Source organism: Sinocyclocheilus rhinocerous, unplaced genomic scaffold (assembly GCF_001515625.1).
Source record: "Sinocyclocheilus rhinocerous isolate Xijiao unplaced genomic scaffold, SAMN03320098_v1.1 scaffold2613, whole genome shotgun sequence".
NCBI lineage: Eukaryota > Metazoa > Chordata > Actinopteri > Cypriniformes > Cyprinidae > Sinocyclocheilus > Sinocyclocheilus rhinocerous.
The window spans coordinates 414,943-442,057 of NW_015650705.1; the positions used below are offsets into that span (position 1 = coordinate 414,943).

Consider the following 27,115-nt stretch of genomic DNA (forward strand, 5'->3'; position numbering starts at 1 on the left):
TATGCTAAAATAATAAATAAACAAGCAAATAAATTAATAAATAAATGGACATACAGGATTACCAACAGAGCAGTTCAGTGTCACAAACACTTTTTCTTTTTTTTTCTATTGTGTTCTTTGGCATTTCATGGAGTACAATGAATACCATGATACTTGAATATGTTATTTATTAATTTTCAAAATATTACCATGGCACCACTATACTACATTTTGTTAGGGGAATCCAACTTTCATTTTATGTCAGACTTAATGTTTTGGCTTGTGTGTGTTGTGTTCTACTGCGCGTGTATTGATTGTCAGTACATTTATTGCTCACCCTCACTGCTTTAGACACGTGTTGTCTGCACATCTGATCAAGTGTGGTTTGTGGCATGCTGAAAGCCACCGCCTCTATCAGCAGGCAGAAAGTCATTATCGTTCACCACACATCTGTCCATCAATACTAAATCATTAGGGCCGTCAGTGGTTCTCTTACGTATTGTAAAAAGCTGTGTTTGGTTCCATCCATCTCCCTCACCCCATCCCCGCTTGTGTGTTTGATCTATAAGTAGACCATTTGTACATGGCATATTAAGTATCGATGTGGGAAATTGGAAAAATTAGTGTTGGGGATTAAAAAGGTCAGTAAACCTGATTTACCAAGGCACTCTTGACATGAGTGTGTTTGGGTTACACTAAATGTGATCAGTGGATTGTATGACAGTTATCGATCATGTCAGCACAATGAAGTGAAATACATTTATAAATCTGGCCCAAACTGAGATGTAATTCATACAAAATAGCTGCTTTGATTTTACGTTGCCTTTATTGATCCTGAATGTCCATATGTCCATATGAAGTGAATGTAATCACATGCGCATCTGTATGCAGCTCTCTGCAGGAACAGAAAGAAGACCTGCGCAAACGTCTCTCCTACACAACTCATAAGCTGGAGCTTTTAGAGCGCGAGTTTGACTCCACGAGACAGTACCTGGAGACCGAGCTACGCCGAGCCCAGGAGGAGCTCGACAAGTTCACCGACAAATTACGCCGGTAAGAAGAGCGTACACAATAGCATCTGGCTTTAAAATAGTGTGGCTTTCTATTCACATATGGAAACTCACTGAACAATTTATCAGACAGGACAATCAACTTGGCTGCATCCCAATTCGCTTACTTATACTATGCTCTCAAAGTATGTACCTGCTGTTGTTGCAAAAGAACACGGCAGTATGTAAGTGCTAACATCTATCCAAATTGATCACCATAAAACTTACTCATCTTTAAGGTAGTGTAAAAAAAAGTATTTGCACCCCTCCTGATTTGGATTTTTATTGCATGTTTCTCTCACAGTATGGGTTTATATTAGTCAAAACACAAAGTGTACACAACGTGTCCAAATATGCCTACTTATGTTCTATACAGTAGGCAGTAAACCGTCCGTGAAATGAGTAGCATGTCTAAATTTGTAATGTTCATAAAACACTACTACAGATTACCTACTTGTTTCGCCTACATTTCTGAATTGCACATCCAGTGGACACTTTACTATCCCATGAACCCATGGGAGAAGATTTGTGAATGGCAGTGAAGTGAAGCAACTGATGTATGTTACATGACAAAGCCAACGTTGTGGATGTAGTACGTCCGAATTTCATTCATACAACACACATTCATCCTATATATAGAAAAAAAAAAAATTCCGGTCACAAAGTTTGTTCCTCAACAAATTTTGTACCTACTTAGACAATATGCCATTTAGGACTTTTAAATCAATGGAATTTATATATATATATATATATATATATAAAGTCAACAAAACAGCTGAGAACAGTCTTTGTGCTTTCATCGCGTTTGCTGGAAAGCACTTTAGGAACTTTGAGATAATATCCTATAGACACAAATCAAAATGTACATTTTTGGAGGTTGCGAGTCTTCTTGTAAAGAAGTCAGTAAACAGTGAAACATGATGGTGGCACTGTGATTGTATTGGGATATTTTGCAGCTGTCTATCTGGGGTGTGTTTCCCAACAGCATCGTTAGCCAAATATGGTCGCAAGCTACCATCATTACCAACATAGTTCAACGATTTGGTGTTTTCCGAATCTATAGTTACAATGAATGTTCGCAAACAGCATAAGTTGTGTGGTTGGAACTACAGCTTTCAACCTGTGCTTAGAAGCATAGTTTCTTTTTAGTAAGACATTTACATTTACATTTAGTCATTTAGCAGACGCTTTTATCTAATGCGACTTACAAATGAGGACAATGGAAGCAATCAAAATCAACAAAAGAGCAATGATATGCGAGTGCTATAACAAGTCTCAGTTAGCTTAACGCAGAACACGTAGCAAGGCTTTTTTGTTGTTGTTTTTTAAATTGTATAATATAATAAAAAGAAAACAGATAGAATAGAAAAAGAATAGAGCCAGCTTTTCTTTTCTTTTTAAAGAAAACAAGCAGTTAGTAAATGAATAGAGTGCAAGTCTACAAGGGGCAATTTTTTTTTTTTTTAAAGAATATAATTAGAATAGAGAGTGCTAGAGTTAGAGGGTCAAATAAAGATGGAAGAGATTATTTTAGCCAATTCTTGAAGATGGCTAAGGACTCAGCTGCTCGGATTAAGTTGGGCAGGTCATTCCACCAGGAGGGAACATTTCATTTAAAAGTCTGAGAAAGTGATTTTGTGCCTCTTTGGGATAGCACGATAAAGCGACGTTCACTTGCAGAACGCAAGACATATGGTCTTGACCAAAATAAGCAAGCTAACATGATGTGCAATCTATATTTTTTCAGTCCATATATATACACATTTAATTAAATGTCTTCTACTTTAAGAGAATTAACACATAATTTCTGAAATATGCATAAGAGTGTATTTGCTCTATATCGGGGAACCTGGAGTCATGTAAGTGAAGCCGCTAAATAAAGGAGAACAAAAATGGTGAAGCAGTCCTTGATCCTATGTTCATTATTTACAGCAATAATCTGACAGTAATTTGCTTAATATCATTAATGACAGTTCTAACCAATTTGGTTCGAATGATGTATGTGACAAAGTTCCCATTTTCAGGAAACAGTCTTGACTAGTTAATCACGATGAGCTTACAACTAACAAGTCTTTATTTAAAAAAAAAACAAAAAAACATTTAGTCTGAAAGTTTTAGAATAGTTTGCAAGGGCGCAATTAAAAACACAACAAGGCTGTAAAAGCAGACGAGCGGGTAAATAAGTTTACCTATTCTCTGTGATAACGTTAAATGTCCTGACAACCCTTGTAGTCCAATTTAAGCATTTGCAACTGCCATTTTCAAGACAAGTCAAAGCTTTTTAAAAAACACTGATGTATTACTGATGTATTTTGAAGAAAAATTTCAGGCATTTAACCAAAAACCCATTTAACAAAAACATTGACTTTAGGACGATAGTACCAGAAGTGTTCTAAATGCTAACATGTTTACTGGTTTTAGCCTACTGCCTAAACTACCTCTATGACCCCGTCCCAAATCGCACCACCCTAAACCCTTGCGGTCTTCCTCTGGGTTCACACTTTCTTGACGTAATGCCACTTTGACTGTTGGGTAGAAGTCTGCTGTGGCGCTCACCTCAGTGCGGGCTCGGCAGAAATATGCATTGAGGGCACATAGTGGCTACAAAGGGGACGCTCGCAAGCACTATTCTGAAAGCTAAAATGATGAATGGGACTCACTACGGCAGGGGTCTCCATCCCTGCTCCTGGTGAGCTACCTTCCTGCAGATTTCAGCTCCAACCCCAATCAAACACACCTGAAGCAGCTAATCAAGGTGTTCAGGGCTACTTGATAATTACAGACAGGTGTGGTGGAGCAGAGTTGGAACCTAAGTCTGCAGGACGGTAGCTCTCCAGGACCAGGGTTGGAGATGCCTGCGCCCTAGACACGTGGACTTTTAAAAATTCCCATGGCAGCTGCCCTCATGTTCCTTTTCTTCCACTTAAAAAGGTGGCTCTGCCCTAATATTTAAACATACTATAACTTGGGATGCACTGTTTCTAACCTTGCCTACTATTGTGGATGGATAGTAAGTGAATTGGGACACAAAGATTGTTTCACTTCACTTGGCTGATGCCAAGTGCGTAGGAGTTAGTTATACAGTTACAGCCTGGCCATGTGTTGGGCTCATTGGTCCATTGTAAAATAATGTTATGAATTGATACCACAACAGATACCATAATATAATGCGGAAGATGAACAGGTGGTGAGTTTTGGCAACCAACTTGTGATTGTCTAACAGTGTCTATGGAAATAAGGAAAGCGTTTAAGACATTCCAGTGCGTGCTGGATTTGAAAAAAATACGTTTTGTTCATGTGTTTCCCACAGAATACAGAGCAGTTACTCAGCACTGCAGAGGATCAACCAGGACTTAGAGGATAAAATCCAACGAAATGTGAGTGCACACACCGGCCACACTCTAAAAAAGCACAAATTATACAAGAGGTGTCTGGGTGAGCGCACACGCACTGCTTTTTGTTTTAATGTGTGAATGTTTTTGTTTGCATATGTGTTCACGAGTACTCATCTCCCTCTTTAAGTGTTTTTCGGATGAAAGTGTTTACATCACTGTCCACACTTCTGTCCATGTGTGTACGTGTTTTCAGGTGTGAAAGATTAGGGAATGTGTTAAACATGTACAATAGTGCTGAATGCGGATTCTATTTCTATATCAATACACTGCCACTGGTGCGCCTGATGTTAATTATAGTCCATTACATCAGCCTGTCCGCCTTCACATGACAGTGTGATAGTGAGTCTATTATACTTGCAAAATCTGCATCACAGCCTGTTTGTTAATTTGAAGTTAGAAGCAATTAAAATAGAATTAGCCTGCCTGCTGCAGTACATTGTATGACCATTACATGTCTGTATTAGGATCCACCCCTCAGGGTTTACTCTGAGTTTGTTATAGTAAACACATTTTTAGCAACAGATTGCAACCATAAATATGTCAGTGATGACCCTGAAGGTTATGGGTTCAGGTATGAAAGGAAAATCATCTGATATCAGCCTTCTATTGACGTTCCTTTGAGTACGCCGATTAAGTCCCATCTGCTGCAGGAGTATCCTAGAATGACTTAACACATGCATTGACTTCTCCCTGTGTGAAGTTGTCTGTATTCATACTGGTGTTCTATCAGGGCATATATTATTGTAAATGCATATCACATAGGTTTCTTTTTTTTCTGAAAATGTGCTCCTTTCATCCAGTCACAGCACCACGATGATGAGAAACGGGCTCTTAGCAGAGAAATCATCGTCCTTAACAATCATCTCATGGAAGCTAAGATGACCATTGAGAAACTGAGAGAGGACAATGTAAGAGAAATAATGACTGTGATTTCTTTTACACACTGAGGCTTAATGGCAGCCCTTTAGAGGACTGTGTATTTGCTTTTCGTTATCTAATGTTCCTTTTCTACCACTCTCAATAGGACTTATACAGAAAGGACTGTAACCTGGCTGCACAGCTCTTGCAGTGTAATAAGTCACTCTACAGAGCCCAGTTATCTGAGGTAAGTTAGCACACTGTACCTTTATTTGAGCAGATGTTGCACGTATTATGTTTATGGGTACTACAGTATGCAGTAATTTGTGACATGAAACACTTGTTAGCTTCATTGTTTCCTTTCTTTAGTTAAAATATTTTTAATTAACCCATGATTTTATAAGAATGAAAATTTTTTAATTGGTAGTCATTTTAAAACTTTTCCATCTTGTTAGGTTCTATCCTGTTAATTTTCTTGCCAATGTGTAGATTCATTATAATTAATACATGTATTTACAATTAATTGATTGTAATTAATTTCATGCCTGAGCTTGACCAGAGCATATTTCAAAAAGATAGAAATACATCTTTAAATTAAAACAAAGGCAGTAATAAAACATGTACTTCCCCATTATATGGACATTAGATTTCTTTCATTATGACAGATAAAAATAAGGTAAGTGTCCTTATTTTAGAAACATTCTCATAACAAGGGATGCTAATAGGTAAAATAATAATAATAATAATAATAATACAGATCCATTATTGCTTCTGTGGTACTCTAACATGTATGAGCTGACTTTACTTATCTGTTCAGTTTTTGAAAATGAAGTATCTAAAAATTAAATATACATTCTGAAATGTAATTGGATATGTCTTTTTAACGACAACGAATAACAAACCCACTCTGTCAATGTGCTGGATAATAGTTTTTTATAGCACAACTTCTGCTCCAAGGTCTTTATATAGCCTATTTGGATGTCATCCACACAATGTCTTTTCCAAAAAATATTTTATCTAAATAAACCCAACTATCCCCTTTAGTGCAATATTGTTTAACCACTAATTCTGTTAGCTACAGAAACATTGTTTGAAAAACTGATATTAATGTAGGAAATCAGGAAGCAATATTATTTTTATTTAGTGGGATCTACTAATATTTAGGTCAACCATAGTAAATCAAGTTCTTGTTTAAAGAAAAATTGAGGTTCTGTCCCAATTAAGAATGGGTGACTCTTCTGGCAAGGAAAAAGTGGGAGGATGTTTAAGTAATAATAGTGTGTGCCAAAAAACCTGGCCGTTTATTCTTCAAATCTGCTCCAAGCCTTACGCCAGTCCCATGATGTGTAGAGCACATATGTTGGAATGCTGCCTGCTGTAAAAACCTGTTCATATTTGGCAGATATATTTGAATGGAAACATCAATGTGTCTGTTACACAATGTGTTCAGGGAATTCAGCCTTGCATATTGTTTTATATGAAAATGTCAAAGATTTGGCACTAAGCATTCGTTAAAATAGTTGGACAAAAGGTGTCTCATGTGGTTATGAGAAAAAAAAAAGTTTCTGAATAACCATCGAGCATATTTTTAAAAGCAGCCCAAAAAGTCTCAAAAGCAACAACACTCATAAGGTCAACAGATGTTGTATGAATTAGATATCAAATCAGATTTGTTGAACCGAGACCAACCCTATTGATTTTGGAGTAAAATTTTTGCTTTGTCTTGACTCATCATGTTTCTATAATTAGCCATGTACTGTTAGCTAATTAGCTGCAATTTACTTTCTTCTTGTTGCTATGGTGAAAAAACTGAGAGATAAAAAGGTTTGTGATATTGAATTGATGCCTAGTACTCTGTGTAGTGTCAGTGATAATGAAATCTGTGGTTTTCCCTAGGGCCAATTTTCGCTAAATGAAATACTAAAAACCATGTACTTACGTAGGCCATTTGTACGGACTTGTCTGAAGACTTAATACTGGCCTTTAACAATATCTTTGGCTGTCTGCTTTGTAAACATCTGTGTTCACTGGGTGCTTCTGTTTCATTCCCCAATCTCTTGCATGTTTCTTGCTAACTTCATACTGATATTGACCTTACCTAAGCTATTATTCCCTTCTTATCCTTTCCAGATAGGTTTCCATAACAGCCTAACTTTTTCTCTTTTTGTGCGAGTCTCTCAACACTTATTGTTCATTGGGTACATCTAATGGAAATCTGTGTTTTACTCTCTCTCAGTTGCCTGCAGAGTTTCAGGAGCGTGTAAGCTTGCACATGGAGGGTTCTTCCCTCTGCCATTCCCCATATGCCGACACAGTGCCTGCCTCTGTCATTGCTAAGGTCCTGGAGAAACCAGACGAGGTCTGCAGCAGTCAAGCCTCTCGCTCACCCAGCCCACAACCCCAGGAACGCCAGGGATTCCTCGTGGGCACAAGCCTTGTGGGTAGCACTGAGCGCCTTGGCCTCCGAGCTACTTACAAGTCAGACCTGTATAGCAGTGACACAGCGCTTTATTGCCCTGATGAACGGAGACGAGAGCGCAGACCCAGCATGGACCTTCATGGACAGCGGACAGTGTATGAACCCCAGAACTCCACTGACAGCAACCCAGAAGAGGGATCCATGTCCCTGCAGCCTGGCTTCTCCCAGGACCACTTCCGAAAGTTTACAACCTCTCTGGGAGGAGGCTCTAGCTCTTACTCAAGTTTTAGTGGAGGAGGGTCAGAGGACAAGGGGCAGGATCCTCCGAGCAGTGCTGCATCTTCTCCGCGCCACCAAGCGCTTTACATGGACTGGAGGGATGGGGGTGAATACGAGCACAAGAGCGACTCTTCCTGGGAGAGGGAGAGTCCAAGCACCTTTACGAAGGCCCATACTTTTCAACCGCCTGAGTCCAGCCACCATCAGAATGGTAGCTCACCCATCTACAGCAGAACAATGTCCTCATGTTACAGTGAACCTTATGAGCCCCTGCCACCTTCCACCTCCCCCAGCATCACCTATGGTGACAGTCGCCGTGGAAGCGCTTTTAATCCTGAGGAAGAAGAGCTGATTGGTCGGTGGAGGCAACTGAGTGTGGAGGACCTGAGTGCCCATTCATACCGTAGTCCCGGCCGGGCATCACCCTACAGCTTCTCTGAGCAGCACTTCTCTGTCCGGCCTGCAAAAATTCGTCTTGGTCCTCTCTACAGTAGCTTCCAGGAAGGTACTGATGTATACCACCATCACGCCGGGGTACTAGATCCCTTCTCTATCCCCAGCCCTGATTGCAGCCCAGGCTTACGGCAGCAGCAGCAAAGCCAACCTCACCTTTACTGTTCCAAGGAGGATAGCCAAGAGTCCGAGCACAGCCTCTACAGCCCCAAGGACGGTGGGGTGGCAGCTGGGGGCCAGGCAACGGAGTATGTTGACGTAAGTCCCAACAGTTCAAATGAGTCACTGGACCATGGATCTCTGGAGATGGGTGCTGAGCTACAGCATTACCAACCCGAGAGGCACAGCGTGTCTCCTCAGGGAACCACTCCACCACCACCTCCACAACAACCGTACCAAAAATTTGGCACACTAGGGCTGTCACGTAAGGACAGTCTCACCAAGGCACAGCTCTATGGTACTCTACTAAACTAAGAGCAGGGTTTCCTGGTTACTCTCTTTTGTCAGAAGGTTTTGAATGTTAAGCTACAGTTTGAGCCAAACATATGATGGGATTTTCTGTTGAATATTTTCAGTCCATAAGCTCACTTATCTTTTTTCTCTCTATTTCTGTATCTGTTACAGTGTTTTCTAAACATCGAACATACTTTGCTTATGTTTCTACAGTTGATATGAAGCTCTAACACTCAGCACTATTTGTATAGCCTATTTTGAAAGTTTATTAATGGTTCTGTGTGATTTGTGGGAAAGTATTTTAAGTGCATTGGGTGCATTATGAATTTTTGGAAACTTGTCTGCAGAGAGAGAGATTAACTTTGTTTTACCAAAAGCCTTCTGGGCTCTTAAGGGTTTCTGAATGAACAACACATGCTATGTAAAAAGAAATGCTAATTTTGACAAGAAATTTGAACTTTTATTATTTAACTTATGACTAGCTGTATTTATTGTTAAGTATGCTATATCTATAATTGTTTAATAAATGTAACACTATGGAGAGACTGACAAATCTATATAATTGTAAAATATTTATATTGCTATGAATAAGGCAGTCAGCACAATTACACATGCTGCAAACAATTAAAAATGCCCCAAATGAGTTAAGTCAAAATAACAATTTGAGATTTCACTGCGACCCATTGACAGATCGTTCCACAGGTTTGTGAGTGAGACCTTATGAAAATATTTTTGAGAATAAACTCTGCATGGATTCATATTACCCTAAGTCAGCCCTTCAAGATCAAGTCCCAACCAAAGCGATACTTCTAATCTATTTCTATTTCAAATAGATTTGATACTACTCAAGTCTATTACAACATGAAACAAGTACAGTTTCTTGAAAGCACTGGGCATTTATTTAACTCCTGATGTGTTTTGTTGGGTGATGGAATTTCCGAGGTGATTGTTCTTTTCAATGTTTTCTCTTTTGTTTCTCAGTGCTGTAAGCCCCTCCCTCAGGCCCTCTCTACCTCACGATTCAATCCCTCGCTTCTTTCTTAATCAGCTGGGATCCTGTGTCAGTTGACACAATGATGCATGACTCTGTTTCTTCTGTTTTGCTTTCTATATCTAATAAAGCACAATAGTTGCACAATGCCTGTCTCTTTAACTCTCTTTTGTTTCCTGCACTGCTCCTGTTGGGTAGTAAAGCTTGCTGCTGAGGTGTATTGGGGAGAATTTATAATTTAGAGTTCTGTTTCCTGCATGAAATGACCGCATTCAAAGGAAGGACCTTGGTCCTCCTCCACAAATGACAGACTTCTTTTCCAGCATTCAATTTATTCCGTTTTTAGAGAGTAACAGAAGCACAGCATTTACACACAAAACATTTCATGTTAGTGCATGTGATTAAGGACAGTAGCCTGTAAACATCCTACTCCTCCACTGCGAATGAAAATGATCTAATAATGGCTAATGCACAGGAGTATATAGCGGAGGTAATGAAATTTATACAGCCATTACTCTGAATCACTTTTTTATTTGAGTAGTGACACCCCACTATCTGCAGAGCCACAACCTACGTGTTTCCTTTTTCATTTCGTTTGGACACTGGGATGTCAAACATTTTCAAATATATCTTGAAATGAGTCACGGGGTGGGAGTTGCCAAGTTTACTTTAGAGCATTATGAGAAGAGAATATTCTGGGAGGCTAAATTGTCTCTAGTTCACTTCATAGATGAATAGGTCTGTCAAATTAATTGCTGAACAACATTCAACAATCTTGATGTATTGTAATAACTTGGTCACAAAGCACCACTTAATCTACATTGAGAGATATACAATGGTGTTCGTGTTATTCTGTATTAACGATAGCTTCTATGTTTCTTGGGCACACTGCTCCTGTCATTTGTATTCAAGGGATATGTAGGACTTGATACTTTCAGGCTCTCATTCACAGAGTAGAGTGAGTCACAAGCCTGAGGCCATCTCTGAAAACACTGCAGCAAAGATACAGGGGAACAGATGGACATTTTAATTTCCTGTCTGTTATTCAGCAAGTCCCTCAGGTACTTCGCCAAAAACACATCCCAAAAAATCCATTGCACTGATGTTCGAGATTTGCATTTGCCACATTTGTGAAGGGTGGTTCTGCTTCGTCCCCTCACCTCCTAAGACCCACCATGCTTTCACTTAGGTCCCAGAGCCGTTTAGCAGTATGGTCATCGGTGGCTTTAGAAAGCAATTGTTCTTCTTCGCAATTAGCGAAGCATTTTCCAGACACACCCTCAACTTCCGGCGAGCATGCCAGGTACAGTGGGGTCTGAGCACCCTCCAGTGGGCTTTTGAAGAACAACCAAGAGACCAGCAAAAAAAGAGGCTTAATAAGCAGGGGGATGTTGACGTGCCGGCCCAATCTGGTCCTTACGATACCCGGAGTGAGGGCATTTACAGTTACCCCAGTACCATCCAGCCTGCATGCCAGCTCGCGGGTGAATAGTAGGTTGGCAAGCTTGCTCTGGCTGTAGCAAAAAGCTTTGTTATAATTCTGTTCACTGTTCAAGTCCTCGAAGTTGATGCTGCCATACTTGTAGAGCTTGGAGGAGACCACGACGATACGGCTGGGAGCCGACTGCTTCAGGAGGTCCAGCAAAAGATTTGTCAGAAGATAGTGACCCAGGAGGTTTACTCCCAACTGCATTTCATATCCCTCTTCTGTCCTACTGTAGGGACACTGGTAGAGACCAGCGTTGTTGATAAGAACATCAATCCTCGGCTCCTCCTAACACAATTAGGAGTTTAGAAATTTTAGTTTGTGCACATCTAATCACACTTAATTTATCTAGTGTATAAATGCAATACAGAAAGCAAACAACTTAAGACACATGAAAAATTATGTGGTAAAACATACAGTCGTTTAAGTCGTATAAGACTGAAATGTAAAAATACTGATAGACTAATATCCTCAAGTCTTCTGGCATGCTGTTTCAGAGGCAAAAACTGTGGCTGGTGAAAACCTCAAGGAGGCTGTCTGAAGAGGTTGTCTTGGGACAGAGGTATAAGTGGGAAAATGCTATTCTATCCAAAAGAATTTTATGTAGCCAGATATTAACTCGCTGCAGAAAACTTAACTAAAATGGCTTCATATAAATGTCTGATAAATCTAAAATGGGACATTGAGGCTGGTTGTCACATGGGGAAGTTCTCACAGTGGCTGTATGTCAGTAACTTAAAAGTTTTTAAGGTTTTAAGTAAAACCAATATGGCATGCATTATATTAACTATATAATGAAGCTCAGGCCTGATGGCATGTGTTGTGTCATAATTTCATTTATTTTATCAAATAGCTGTATTTATTGTTAAGTATGTTACACCTATTAATTTTTAATAAATGTAACACTATGGAAAGATTGAAAAATCTATGTAATTTATTTATTTTGCTTTAAATAATGCAATCTGCACAATTATACACACTGCAAACAATTAAAAATCCCTCATATGAGTTAAGTCATGATAACAATTTAAGATTTCACTGCAACCCATTAAAGGATTGTTCCACAGGTTTGTGAGTGAGACCTTGTAAAAATATTTTTTGAGTATAAAATCATGGATTCCTATTACACCAAGTCAGCCCTTCAAGATCAAGTCTTAACCAAAGTGATACTTCTAATCTATCTGACACTTCTAATCTGTTATAGTTCCATAGAATTCATTAATTTGGCCAAAATAATGGTTTGGCAATATTTAATGTTATTTTTTTTTCCATCTCTGCTGTTTCATGTTTAAAGTTTCATGAAAATCTATAAATGGATATTTAATGGCAGGTTCCCATTGATGTCAAGACAATAACGTGTGTCCCATACCCGGAAATTTACTTTAAAAAATAAATCAACCCAGTGAAAATTATTGTCTGGACTTAAAAGTGTGACAATCAGCCCAGTTCTCATCTATTTTCATTATTTACAATTTATCAAGGCACCAAAATACCCAGAGTTACTACAATTATGTTATAATTGTCATAATAATATGAGATGATAATAATATTCAGTCCCATTAATATGTGCTTCAACCACTGTAAGAAGTGAATTTGACATTTTTCATGAAAGTGGTGGCAAGAACTAAGTTGCCACAGTTTAACTGTGCTAACAATAACTGTAGTAACTAGTTATCATATATATACATATAAATATATACACAGATCACATATCATATTGCACATTATATATCATATTTCACATGATATTCGGGACATTGGAAAGCTCATTTCACTGAGAAACACACGTATTCACTGCTTGACCTTTAGTTACACACCATGTAAGTGTTAACACTTTTCGTGGTTTATGTGAACTAATTTGACCACTTTCTCAATGATCTTTGCCTGGTTTGAGCCATTTCTACGTTCATGAATTCATACTCCATGCTGTTGTAGCCTAGATATTTAATGCCATGCAACCCAGTTTCAATGATTAAAAGAGAAAGAGACAGCTGTAAACAAACCCTGATAACTTCCTCGCAGAAGCTGCGCACAGACTGGAGCGACGCGAGGTCCAAGTTTTTGATCACTAACTCTCCCTGATTTGCACCGGCTTGATTCTTGATGTCCTGGGCCGCCTCTTCAGCCCTCCGCCTGTCCCGACAGGCCATGATCACACGGGCCTGCAGCTTCAGCAGCTCCGCCGCCGTCGCCTTCCCGATGCCGCTGTTCGCCCCGGTCACTATCACAGTCTTTCCGCGCATCAGACTCGCTGGGTAGCTCAGTGATCTCAGCGCTTTCCGTCTGGAGAATATTCTCCGGGCAATGAGGAGAACCCCACCGCCGAGGACAGCGGCTAAAATAACCGCAGCAGACATCAGTGCAGTGTTGAATGACAGCGTGCGTGTGAGCGTCGTGGACCACATCACCCAGAATGCATTGCGTTGTTTTCGATATTGACAATTCAAGCCTTCTGGCTTATTACACGATATACAGCAGAGCTTAATCACTATAATCTCATTGAGAAGTACATTCATTCATTCATTACTGGTTACAAATGTGATGACATTTTTATATGTAGTGGATAATGACATTAGATTATGACTGGAGAATCTAATGACATCCTATTAGATGATTAAAGAGAGTATCTGAAATATTACGATATTTTACTCACATTGATTATATTCTATGCTATCAATATGATTTGTGACAGATCCTTGTATTTTCTGTGCAAACGGGTATTTATTAGCTATTATAACATATATAACAACATAACAGCATCTATGTTTCCATCAGTTTAACTGGCCACCATAAATAAATTTCATTTCTGCTTGATTTGGTATGTACTGCATGTATGTATGTATTTTTCCCTTTTTTAAAGATTGTTGTGCATTTTCTTAAAGTATTAAATTCAAAGTGGTTGGAAAAAGTGCAGTGAATGTACTGGCACCATCACTTGTACATTTAAGGCAGTATATATATATATATATATTTATTTATTTATTTTTCTCTTTTCTTTTCTCCAGCATCCCAAAAGTGAAATGAAACAAAACAATTCAATACACTTAACAATATTATTTAATTTCAAATACAAAGTGTTTAATACATAAACAGATCTTAAGTGCAAAGTTAAGAAAGCATATGCCATCGGTAAACTACAGGCCTAATAAATAAGTGTGCTATAGTGCTACACAACTAAACATATGTTAGACAACTAAAAACTTTTCATTCTGAACAAAATTGTGTGTTACCTGTAGTTCAATGTCACAGTAAAAAAAAAAAAAAAAAATATATCTTAAGTACATTCTTAAAAATATATAAACAATATATAAATACAGCAAAAAGGCTAAACACATATTCCTGTTAGTAAGTAATAATACTAGCTCATTTTAGTACAATTAGTATGTAAGTGGCACTCTGTAGATGAACAAGATCAGTGCAGATTCAAGAAAGATAGGAAGTGAATTTAAAGGAAGCAGACAAGAGGCTTAAACCTAAGGTTGCTAATAATACTGCTGGTGTGGTTGTGGTTCTTAGGACTGGCTTTCAGTGTTTGGGTCCTCGTATATGTAACTGCCAACACCTCCAGTGTTCACTCCTGAACAAAAACAGTGAAATAACATTATGCACGGGTCAAAGACGAATAGGGGTTTGCAAGCATCAAAACAATAAAAGTTAATACAGCTTTATTTTTTTATTTTTTTTACGTACAATTATGACATTAAAAGATTCAAAGTGCAGCCCCAAAATACTATTATACTACTTTATTCTTTTGTCAGCAAGAAATATTTAATCATTAAAAATGTAATAAAATGTATGATCACTTATTCTTTTATTTATTTTAATAAGTACAGGTCAGAATAATGTTGTTTCATTTTTACATAAATACAGTATATCTGTTATACTGAATGACGATGGAACATTATTTCACTCATATTTTGACATTTTATTTTCATAAATGTTATTTGAAAGTTGAAACATTGAAGTAGACACTTGCATTTAATATGCTTTCTGTGTATATAAAGTCATTTTTGTAAATTTTACTTGATGCAGTTACCAAAATGGAATGTCTCGTCAACAGACAATATACACTGTATAAAAAGAATGAAACTGGAAAACAGACAGTGGAAATGTACCTTTTGGCCCAAAGAGAACAGCGTAACAGGGTTTATGGCAGTATGGCTGGCCATCGTGCTGTAGTTTAAAACAGAACCCATGTACACTATTAAATCATACTTGTCTTCAAATGTCATTTCAAATCTGGATGCATTGCACAACAGTTTAATCTGGACATTTTTGAGCTCCACCTTTATGATATTACTAAGAGGATATATACGTTTCTACTCCATCCATACAGATACACTTTTTTTTTTCTGACCAAATTATATTTCAAATATATGTACATACAGTATGTGTGTCACACTTCACTTGGAGCACGGAACGAGGAGACACGGAGATAGCTTCAAACCACAGTCTTTTAATAATCCAAACACAAGGGGTACATAGGAGACACAGGAACACATGGAATATACAAACGGAGGTAACTGTTTCGGTCGGTTCTTCTGTCACACTTCACTTGGAGCACGGAACGAGGAGACACGGAGATAGCTTCAAACCAGTCTTTTAATAATCCAAACACAAGGGGTACATAGGAGAGGAGACACAGGAACACATGGAATGGCGTTCAGAACCGACAAACACTGACTGAAAGGACTAAGGCTTTTAAACACAGGACAATTGGGGGAAGAACTAGACACACCCGGAATCAAATTAACACAATCAACGGGAGACAGAAACTGGGTCACAGGGAGCAAAAACACACACAGACAGGTCCATAACCCTGACAATATGTTGTGCAGAGGACAATTTAAGGATTTTTTCTAGACTAAAAATATATTTAGGTAAATCATTAAATGCTTAAATAGATCACAATATGTACTTTGAGGGGCAAGAAAATAAACTTTAAATCTTAAATTACATTATGCCAAAATGTATTTTTATAATTTGCACAATATACATTTATTTAGATTCAAATATATAAAAATGTCCCTCACCTCTGCATGGCTGCCTGGAGCCAGAGTCTTGCTGCACCTCTCACAGCGCAGACAGGGCCTGTGCCAGTCTTTACCCAGGGAACTGACCTTTTCAGCTGAAACACAAAGAAGGAAACACAGGCCCTTCTGTAAGCATCAGGCAACCTCAAGAAATGCATATGTATGTCCTGGCACTGCTGAACACACAAGTTCCAGCACAAGTCCATATTTGCTGAACTTTACTGTCTGAATGTCAGCGCTTACCGAAGTACACTGTTTTGTTGCACCTTGGGCAGATGTTCGGCTGACCAGAAAACGAACTGAAGCTTGCAGCTGGAGAAAATCAGGTAAACAATTATTCTCACAAATATCATTCATTTAAATTAACATTCCATTACCATAAATGTAATAATCCTAATATTTTACAGAATTCATTATCACTACCCACTTTGTACTAAAAGTAACAGTACAAGTAGATTTGCCCATGCAAATGTTGTGGTGTTTAGGATGGTTGCAATGCAAATTGCCAAGTTTTGGGTTTGGGTTTAGCATATTGTTATGCAGATGATAGGGTGTTATTGGTGGTTTCTATGGCATTATTGGGGTGTTCTTTAAAATAACAATATTATAAAAGTGTTTCACCACAAAAACAGGATTTCCAGTAAATGATAATTAACCCGGTAAAGCCTAACATATGAATTAAAGGGATAGTTCACCCAATAAATGGAAATTGTTGGTATTGTTTTTTTAATACATTATGGAAGTCAATGGCTACCAGCAACTGTTTGGTTATCCACAATCTTCAAAATATCTTCTTTCGTGTTCAACAGAATATAGAAACTCAAATACAGATTTGAGGGTGAGTAAATGATTACATAACTTTCATTTTTGAACTCCTATCCCTGAACTATATATATATATACAGTGGGTACGGAAAGTATTCAGACCCTTTTTCTTTTTTTTTGTGTGTGTGTTTGTGTTCAACAGAAGAAAGAACTCATACAGGTTTAGAACATCATGACGATGAGAAAATAATGACAGAATTTTCCTTTTTGGGTCAACTATACTCCATATCTGAAGATCAGAGATTTCTGTGATGAAGCTGCTCTTGTGCATGCTGGCTGTCTCATTAAGAATCTGTTGCATCAAAGGAAAGAGTGTCCTACTTGCTGCAGTGCAAGCCCCATAAATTATGAACAGATGCATCAGAGACATTAATTAGATGTACTGCACCTTTTGGTCCATAGAGGGCAGCATAGCATGGCTTGTGGCAGTATGGCTTCCCATCATGCTGTTAACAGTGGATAAAACACATCACTGAGATTAATTAGGCATCCAGTTCCTGCCATCCTTGTCTGTTGTCATCAAAAATTAACACTCATGCTGTCCAAAGATTAAAGCATAAAATATTTTCAACATTTAAAGAGCAAACAACTGTACCGGCCCTTGTGAAAAATAAGTAGCCTACACTTAACATACTTTTAAAACGAGTCTTATTATGGAAAACAATACACTTTAAAAGAATATATTTAAGTGCTAATTGAATGTAATGTTCTGACACTTATTTTGTGGAATCTTAAAGTTGTATTATAAATGTATTATAGTTAAAATTTTTACTAAATGCAACTAGTTGGACTATGATATTGTCTTTGAAATATGGTTGCCAAATAATGCCAAATGAAGTGACAAGCATTTATGGTAAACTAAAAAATACCTTAATGTAATTAAACTTGTATGCCATGCATTTAAATATATTTGTAATTACACATTTGTAATGGTGACGTTGCAATTTAGTACATATAAAAATATATTTAATGCAATATCAAATAACACACTTGTTAATTGCTACTTAATTATGAGCAAGTACTTTACATGCGCTTTGTTAGTCAGCACAATAACATGAGTGCACTTCTTTAAAGAAAAAAGATTAGAAAAAACAATGATTTGACATGTATTACAAAGCAAACCCTTTATTTTGACATTATTGCAAAGTGTGCTTTGTGTTTTAAGAAAAATCATAAGGTGTACTCTCTTTAAGTGGCCTTTTATTCCATTAAAATTATCCTCAAGTACAGTTTTTTTTAAATGTACTTTTAAGATCCAGTATACACACAAAGGACACTGAAGGTGCACATTCAATGCAATTAATATGATATTTGCGAAGCATTAAGGCTCTTTGCTCTGCAAATAACAGTTTGTTGGAATCTGTGAATCATCTGCATCGTTATCTAGAACAACAACTTAAAAGTGTGAATTTTCATTATAACATGAACTTGCTAACTGTCACGAATCCAGTCTATGAACTTCCGTTCACTCACCACCAGAGGTCACCCGCTCACTACATGGACTCTCACACTACACAGACTGTTACACTATACCCTGGACTGGACTGCTCTTGTGTTTTGCCCATACCATACCTATTCGCTGGTGTTTCGACCCTGCCTGTGTTTGTGACCACATCTTTTAATAAAAGCTTTGCACATGGATCCGCACGTCTCATGTTCTGGTTACTCCGTAACACTAACATGTCAGTGCTCTTATTTTTTGAGTCTCTAAGAGTTTAAAGAGTTTGTGGAACTTTAGTTATTGATTTTAAGATATACATATTTAAAATGTATAGTCTTTAGGGAAAATTTAGGCTATGAATAAAATTTTTGACCAATCAAATATGCTCTAGAATGAGAATGTCCCTCCCCATAACACCACCAGCCTATATGCAAGTACTGAATCATGAGGTGTGTTTGACATCAACAAATTAGTCCACCCACTAATATAATGTTGCATGATGCGCATATTATTTCCCATTTTGTAAAGAACCTTTCTGCAGGTTACATTTATCTGCCAGCAGATGGCAACAAGTGATTAATTCAATCAACCAATTCATTCAATCAACTCAACCAATTCATTCAACACCAGTAGATTCATTCAGGAAACAGAAAATTGAGCAGCACTGCTCTGTGTACCGTAGTAACCAGGGTAAACACTGTATTTATTCTTTTCTATAAGTTGCACCTGTCAGGTGTGTGAATTAGCATGTTCATTCAGCCCGTCTGCCATTTTTTATGCATTGATCTGAACAGACAAATAGCATTAAAATAATAATAATACAAAAAATAATTTTTGTGCCATTGGGTTGAATATGCCTTTAGTATTAACACTATTCCTACTACATTAGTGAGTCATTGAATCTTTCACTAACCATTTTGTTCAAAAACACTGATTCATTCATGATCACAATTTAATTGAACAGCATCATGAACTGTTTTACTCACAGACTCGAAGCACGGTGATTGTGCTTTTTGCTTGTTTGCATATTTTCATTTTAGGATCAAAAATAGAAATAACTAAATAACAGTGAAAACTACGGTGGCCGAGAGAGCTCAACGCGCTGCAACTTAAGAAAACACATGCAAATAGAAAAGGCCAGCAAATTAAGAAAAAATATCTTCATCAGTTTGACAAGACACGCACTGCAAAGACTCACAACACAACCAAATACAGAAATGCGCTGCAAGTTCACACAACACAACCAAATACAGAAACTTGCTGCAAATACAGAAACTCTCTACAAATTCACACAACACAACCAAATACAGAAACTTGCTGCAAATACAGAAACTCTCTACAAATTCACACAACACAACCAAATACAGAAACTTGCTGCAAATACAGAAACTCGCTACAAATTCACACAACACAACCAAATAGAGAAATGCGCTGCAAATTCACACAACACAACCAAATAGAGAAATGCTCTGCAAATTCACACAACAAAAACAAATACTGAAACACACTGCATGTAGCACAGACCACAATGGATATTATAGTAAAAGTGTAGTAATGATGTTTTTGGCGTTTCCCATTTTCATAGTTAAACTATGGTTAGTGTAATTTGTGATTACCATGGTTTAACTATAGTAACCATGTTTTTTTTATAGTAAAACCATGGTTAATTTTCGTAAGGGAAGTTGTAAAAGTAAGTTTGCCAGCTTACATAACGTTTCACAGTTACATTAATTGTGTATTTCGTCTGCTTATTTAGGCTAATAATATCGAAAAAAGCTAAGGAATCATATGATCAGGATCGCACCTTTCAGAGTAAGTATGTCCCAGCCAAGTTCGTCACTTGTTGCGGTTCCCTTATACATTTCCAATGTGGTCTGTGCGTATTTGCAGCTCCTTTCTGTATATGGTTGTGTTGTCGGTCTTTGCAGCATGTTTCTGCATTTGCAGCACATTTCTGTATTTGGTTGTGTTGTGGGTCTTTGCAGCGCGTTTCTGTATTTGCAGCACGTTTCTGTATTTAGTTGTGTTGTGGGTCTTTGCAGCGGGTTGTGTTGTCTTTGCAGCGCGTTTCTGTATTTGCAGCACGTTTCTGTATTTAGTTGTGTTGTGGGTCTTTGCAGCGCGTTTCTATATTTGCATCACGTTTCTGTATTTGGTTTTGTTGTGGGTCTTTGCAGCGCATTTCTGTATTTGCAGCACATTTCTGTATTTGGTTGTGTTGTGGGTCTTTGCAGCGTGTTTCTGTATTTGCAGTGCCTTTCTGTATTTGGTTGTGTTGTGGGTATTTGCAGCGCGTTTCTTTATTTGCAGCACGTTTCTGTATTTGGTTTTGTTGTGAGTCTTTGCAGCTTGTTTCTGTATTTGCAGCACATTTCTGTATTTGGTTTTGTTGTGGGTCTTTGCAGCGCGTTTCTGTATTTGCAGCGTGTTTCTGAATTTGATTTTGTTGTGGGTATTTGCAGCGCGTTTCTGCATTTGGTTGTGTGAATTTGTAGCGCGTTTCTGTATTTGGTTGTGTTGTGTGAATTTGTAGCGCGTTTCTGTATTTGGTTGTGTTGTGGGTCTTTGCAGCACGTTTCTGTATTTGATTGTGTTGTGGGTCTTTGTATTTGGTTGTGTTGTGTGAATTTGTAGCGCGTTTCTGTATTTGGTTGTGTTGTGGGTCTTTGCAGCACGTTTCTGTATTTGATTGTGTTGCGGGTCTTTGCAGCACGTTTCTGTACTTGCAGCACGTTTCTGTATTTGGTTGTGTTGTGGGACTTTGCAGCACGTTTCTGTATTTGCAGCGCGTTTATGTATTTGTAGCGCATTTATGTATTTGGTTGTGTTGTGGGTTTTTGCAGCGCGTTTATGTATTTGGTTGTGTTGTGGGTCTTTGCAGCGCGTTTCTATATTTGGTTTTGTTGTGGGTCTTTGCAGCACGTTTCTCTATTTAGTTGTGTTATGGGTCTTTGCAGCACATTTCTGTATTTGGTTGTGTTGTGGGTCTTTGCAGCACATTTCTATATTTGCAGCGCGTTTCTATCTTTGGTTGTGTTATAGGTCTTTGCAGCATGTTTCTGTATTTGGTTGTGTTGTGGGTATTTGCAGCACATTTCTGTATTTGCAGCACATTTCTGTATTTGGTTGTGTTGTGGGTCTTTACAGCGCATTTCTGTATTTGCAGCACGTTCCTGTATTTGGTTTTGTTGTGGGTCTTTGCAGCGCGTTTCTGTATTTGCAGCACGTTTCTGTATTTTGTTTTGTTGTGGGTCTTTGCAGCATGTTTCTGTATTTGCAGCACATTTCTGTATTAGGTTGTCTTGTGGGACTTTGCAGCATGTTTCTTTATTTGGTTGTGTTGTGGGTCGTTACAGCGCGTTTCTGTATTTGCAGCGCGTTTCTGAATTTGGTTTTGTTGTGGGTCTTTGCAGCGCATTTCTGTATTTGGTTGTGTTGTGGGTCTTTGCAGCGCGTTTCTGTATTTGGTTGTGTTGTGGGTCTTTGCAGCGCGTTTCTGTATTTGGTTGTGTTGTGGGTCTTTGCAGCGCGTTTCTGTATTTGGTTTTGTTGTGGGTCTTTGCAGTGCGTTTCTGTATTTGGTTGTGTTGTGAGTCTTTTAGGCGCATGTGTTGTCAACTGATGAAGATGTTTTCTTAATTTACTGGTGTTTTTTTCTATTTGCATGTGTTTTTGTTTTTTTTCATTTGAGCTCTCCCGACCACGTAGAAAACTGTATCTAAAATGAAAGTTACGCAATATTAACTTCTTGTTTATTGAACTGTTGAATAAAAATATCACACTGACACACAGTTGTGCTGATGGCTGTAATACCTGCTATGGCTCCAGTTGTGCTGATATTTGGAACAACACTCTTACTTATGTAATATTGCTAAATATGACATAATATTGTAATATTTAGCAATAAAATAAAATTAAAAACTATAAATCAACATTGTGACCACATTAGATGTAATATTTGCCAGATAAATGCACATTTCAATGACATGCAGCAGCTTCCAGTTCAGTCAAACATATACATGAAAGAAAGGTGCATTTAATGCGATCTTTATCTGCAATGCTTTCTTTTTCTCAGTTTTTTAGCTGTCTTCCTCTCACCTCTGCATGTCCTCCTGGATTTAGGGTCTTGCTACAGCGTTCACACTTGAGACAGAATTTGTGCCAGTCTTTTCCCAGAGATGTCACTTTCTCCGCTATAAGACACAAATAGATTTATTCCCTTTACAGATCATCATTCATCTGAGGATGTACATTAAGATTATGGTTTAAGGGGCTCTTTGAATAAAAGTGTTAAAACTCTCCCCTGAAGCCACTATCTTCATTATAACAATTGAGCTGAAATTACTCCGTAGAGACTCTTACTGTAATGATGCCTGGCAAAGATCAGAGATTTTATGAAATGGTAGTTTGAGTCTCGTCTGACTGTGTCTCGTCAGAAAAATAAAATAAAAAAAAACTATCTATCTTGGTCCACCTAAATGTGTTTATCCATTTAGTCTTTTATCAATGCGCCTCTTAATGTGTCTAACTAAGTCCACTGAGAGATAATGTGAAGTCTAATGTCCGTCTGTTTACTGTCTCATCGAGGATGTCAGGGAGATGTGAAAACACTATCATAGAGTGAAAGGTTCTTATCAAATCTGGATGCATCATATCGAGGCTGGAATATTCCAGGCATGTGCCTCAGGGAGCACAGAACACCCTCATGAGCCGTTCTCCACAGAGCAGCGTCACGTCACTGTGAGTCAAGACTGAACAACAGCACAATAACATTTTAGGTCAAACTTTGAGAAATCCATTCAAGGATGTTTTTGTTTATTTTTGTGTGTTCTATTGCAGGATTGCCTCAGGGTAACAAATCCATTTTCTTCATTTTGCAAGCACATGATGCATATAAGGCAATAAAACTGCTAATAAAGAAGGCATGCCTTTGAATAAACTGATAAAACGGTTTTCTTTTATTACATTCTTTACATTTTATTATTTGTCATATGTCAATTTAAGATTTCTATCTATCTATCTATCTATCTATCTATCTATATATATATATATCTATACATCCATCCATCCATCTATCTTTACATCACCGTAACACACAAGTGTTATACATGTTTTTATGTAATAATTATATGTTATACCCACTATATGTTATAAAAGATTTCTATTTTAAATAAATGCTGCTCTTTTGAAATTTCTATTCATCAAAGAATCCAGAAAAAAATATATCACGGCTTCCACAAAAATATTAAGCAGCACAACTGATTTTTTTAACATATATACAAGAAATGTTTCTTGAGAAATTCAGTATATTAGAATAATTTCTGAAGGATCGTATGACACTGAAGACTGGAATAATGATGCTGAAAATTCATCTTTGGCATCACAAATACAAGTTAAATTAAAATAGAAAACAGTGATTTTAATTTGTAATAATATTGCACAATATTACGGTTTTTACTGTATTTTTGATCAAATAAACACAGCCTTGGTGAGCATAAGAGTCCTCTTAGTGAATTTAAGAGAAATTAAAATAAAATGTAACCTATTAGCCAGTTCTAGTTTCTGTGATGTATCAGTTTGACAACTTTCCATTGCCATGTAGTTTTGTTTCCAGGCAACTAGCTAAAATGGAAATATATTTATTTATTAAAATATTACATTATTATTTTTAGATTATTTTAATAATATTATTTATAAAAAAAATTATTTTTGCTTTTATGATGTCTATTTTATGCTAAGTGCATGCATTATCACCTTTTGTCTTCAATCGGATCTATTTTCTTCTCCATATTTCTGCTCACAAACAGACATACCCACACAGCAGGGCATTAACAAGATTAAAAACTGAATGTTTTTTTGTGGTGCAGCAGACAAATGCGCGGGAGTTGAACAGACAGTAATTAGTTATTGTCTCTGGACTTGTAGTTCTGCTTAATGCTTTCATGATGCTCTCTTAACCTGAGTATCAAATGAGCTGTTTCCATAGTGAGGATATATGCATGGCAAATTGCAGTCTGACAGAAAGTTACAGAGGTTGCAAGCACTTCAGAATCAAAAGAGAAAAAAAGTTTTGGAAATATTACTGATAAATAATCTTTTCAATAATACACTTTTATGGATCAAAAAAGGATTTTAAAGGAATAGTTCACCCACAAATGAAAATATTAAATTTTGAAAATTTACTCACCCTCAGGTCATCCAAGATGTAGATGAGTTTGTTTCTTCACCAGAACAGATTTGGAGAAATTTAGCTATAAATCACTTTAGCTTTGCATCACCACACAACTCCAGTCCGTCAATTAAAGTTTGGAAGAAACAAATCCATCATTAAGATGTTCTGAACTTTAAACAATTGCTTCTGGCCAAAATACCAGTCTATAACCCATAATAACACTTCCTCCAGTGAAAAGTCCATCCTTTGTTGCCCTCTCTGGTGTTTAATGTTTTGGACTGTTTTCACTTGTAAACGGTGCTTGATCTGTGCATATTTATCTCCTGATTCAGACAAGATGACATTTTTACAAAGAAAGCAATATTATTGATAGAGGACTCATATTTATGCCAGAAGCAATGGTTTGAAGTTAAAAACACCTTAATGATAAATTTGTAAATTGTGTAAAACACAGCATTCTTCTTCACAAGACGTTAACTGATGGGCTGGAGTCGTGTGGATTATTGTGATGTTTTTATCAGCTGTTTGGACTCTCATTCTGACGGCACCCATTCACTGCAGAGGATCCATTGGTAAGCAAGTGATGTTGCTAAATTTCTCCAAATCTGTTCCAATGAAGATACGTACAAACTTATCTACATCTTGGATGGCCTGAGGGTGAGTACATTTTTTTTTTTTTTCATTTTTGGGTGAACTGTTCCCTTTAACCACTGACTGGAAAGAGAAAGGCAAACTGCTGTTAGATGGCACAATTATGTGGGCAAAAAGCATGTTTCTAAAGCCATTTAAAGATAACCGTGTGCCAGGTTGCATACTTAAAGGTTGTTTGCGGCATTCAAGTGAATAGGAATGCTTTCTCAGGTCACAGCTGCTAAAGTCTCAAGAGAGCGAGTAGCAGCCAGAGACAAAGTGGATCTCACATTTTAATTATTATAGCGCTCAGTGGGAGGGAGTCAGCTCAGCATATGATATTAAGCACAGACACATTTTTAATCTGCCAATCATTCATGTTGATTTTCTGCCTTAAAAAGACAAAGTATAGCCTTGTATTAATTGTATGTAATAATTTTAGCTGACAGCTGTTAATGATAAATAATAAATTGATATAATGAGTAATTACGCACTGGGGACAAACGCCAAATGGCACCTGCACTTTAAAATAATTTAGGCCTAGTTACATTTAATCAGAGAAGATAAAGAACATGAAAAAGGAGCAGTTTAACATTTTCCAATGAATCAAAATGTGTTGCACACCCCATTCACAGGAGGCTTTTTGAATGAAGGGAAAGTAAAGGCCCATAAATAAGGTATAGACTGGACAGGAGAGGGTAGAGAATGTTTACCGGACCCATAAAATGGGTCAAATCAGATTGACTGCTGGCTATTCCATCTAGTTAGTGGTTACATTTCAATTTGTGATGGTGTATTGGTTGACACTAATTAAATACTTGTTTCACTCATGGCTGTTAACATTTAAAAAAAATATTGATATTATCTGATATTGAAAATCCACCACCCACCTAATTATTATTTTTGCATGTTTTACAGTCACCCGTTTTAACCAAAGAATAAGTTCTAGTGCAATAGGATTATCAGCTTTAATAGTGTAATGTAATATATACTTTCATTCATCCCGATTCTGCATTTCATGCTTCATCCATAATCAAATCAGAAAACTCTCTCTACATACACATTGGTGATTCATGGATCTTATTTCACTGCACGAGCTCAATATTTATGGTATCTCAAATACCATGCAGATAAAATACTCAGCAGATTAGCTGCGCCGTCTAATGCAGAAATCATGTGGATCTTAATAAGAAAACCAATTCATTTACTAAGAATAACGTGCACCCGTGAAAAGCCAGGTAATCACCATCGAGCCCACGCTGTGTGGTTTGCAGACGTTGTTTACAACGCATGCGAGAATGAAAATAATGAAAGTACATTCAGACACTACACGACATCTACGGTGCAGTCGTTTCAGCCTGGCGCGTGCATTGTTTTATCCGTGGCTTTGCAAAATAGAAGAAAAATGAACAACTTACCAAAATAAACAGTTTTGTCACATTTGGGACATTTTGATGCCATGTTCCGTGCAAATCTGGGATTTCCTTTGATTTAAGCACGTTTTCTTTTATATAGATCTGACTGAGTGGATGCGACTCGCTCGTTCTCAGCGATGCTCAAAGCGCGAGCGCATCCTCCCTTTCAAGATCGCCAGCGCGGATCCTCCCTCGATGACGTCAGCGGGCTAGTGAATGTGCTCACCCTTCATTTCAT

The 27,115-nt window shown here is 37.5% G+C and overlaps 3 protein-coding genes across 5 annotated transcripts in view; 1 reads left to right on the top strand and 2 right to left on the bottom strand.

Moving 5' to 3' along the window:
• Nucleotides 1–10,021, top strand: part of LOC107712433 (brain-enriched guanylate kinase-associated protein) — a 37,309-nt gene extending 27,288 nt beyond the window's left edge. For all 3 annotated transcript variants that reach the window (XM_016517692.1, XM_016517689.1, XM_016517691.1), the window contains 5 exons: nt 871–1,032; nt 4,339–4,405; nt 5,224–5,331; nt 5,448–5,528; nt 7,518–10,021. In XM_016517692.1, coding sequence (XP_016373178.1) covers nt 871–1,032; nt 4,339–4,405; nt 5,224–5,331; nt 5,448–5,528; nt 7,518–8,906 — 1,807 coding nt within the window. In that variant the 3' untranslated portion in view covers nt 8,907–10,021. The remainder of the gene's footprint in view (nt 1–870; nt 1,033–4,338; nt 4,406–5,223; nt 5,332–5,447; nt 5,529–7,517) is intronic.
• A 387-nt stretch (nt 10,022–10,408) lies between these two features.
• LOC107712435 (retinol dehydrogenase 14-like) lies at nt 10,409–13,774 on the bottom strand. The gene is made up of 2 exons (XM_016517694.1): nt 13,366–13,774; nt 10,409–11,650 (listed from the first exon to the last, which is right to left on the bottom strand). The coding sequence occupies exons 1-2, from the start codon at nt 13,765–13,767 to the stop codon at nt 11,033–11,035; spliced, it is 1,020 nt and encodes a 339-aa protein (XP_016373180.1). The 5' UTR covers nt 13,768–13,774; the 3' UTR covers nt 10,409–11,032.
• An 864-nt stretch (nt 13,775–14,638) lies between these two features.
• Nucleotides 14,639–27,114, bottom strand: crip2l (cysteine-rich protein 2-like). Its single transcript, XM_016517651.1, has 7 exons — nt 26,881–27,114; nt 22,759–22,853; nt 17,608–17,665; nt 16,639–16,707; nt 16,396–16,490; nt 15,478–15,535; nt 14,639–14,939 (listed from the first exon to the last, which is right to left on the bottom strand). Exons 1-7 carry the CDS (start codon nt 26,921–26,923, stop codon nt 14,875–14,877), a joined length of 483 nt encoding a protein of 160 aa, XP_016373137.1. The 5' UTR covers nt 26,924–27,114; the 3' UTR covers nt 14,639–14,874.
• Between the last annotated feature and the right edge of the window lies 1 nt (nt 27,115).

Coding starts and splice junctions, on each gene's coding strand:
- LOC107712435 (XM_016517694.1), bottom strand. CDS start 13,767: ATGTGGTCCACGACGCTCACACGCACGCTGTCATTCAACACTGCACTG. Junction 11,651..13,365: donor TCTGCGAGGAAGTTATCAGG/GTTTGTTTACAG, acceptor TAATTGTGTTAG/GAGGAGCCGAGGATTGATGT.
- crip2l (XM_016517651.1), bottom strand. CDS start 26,923: ATGGCATCAAAATGTCCCAAATGTGACAAAACTGTTTATTTTG. Junction 22,854..26,880: donor TGACAAAACTGTTTATTTTG/GTAAGTTGTTCA, acceptor TGTGTCTTATAG/CGGAGAAAGTGACATCTCTG. Junction 17,666..22,758: donor ATCCAGGAGGACATGCAGAG/GTGAGAGGAAGA, acceptor CACTGTTAACAG/CATGATGGGAAGCCATACTG.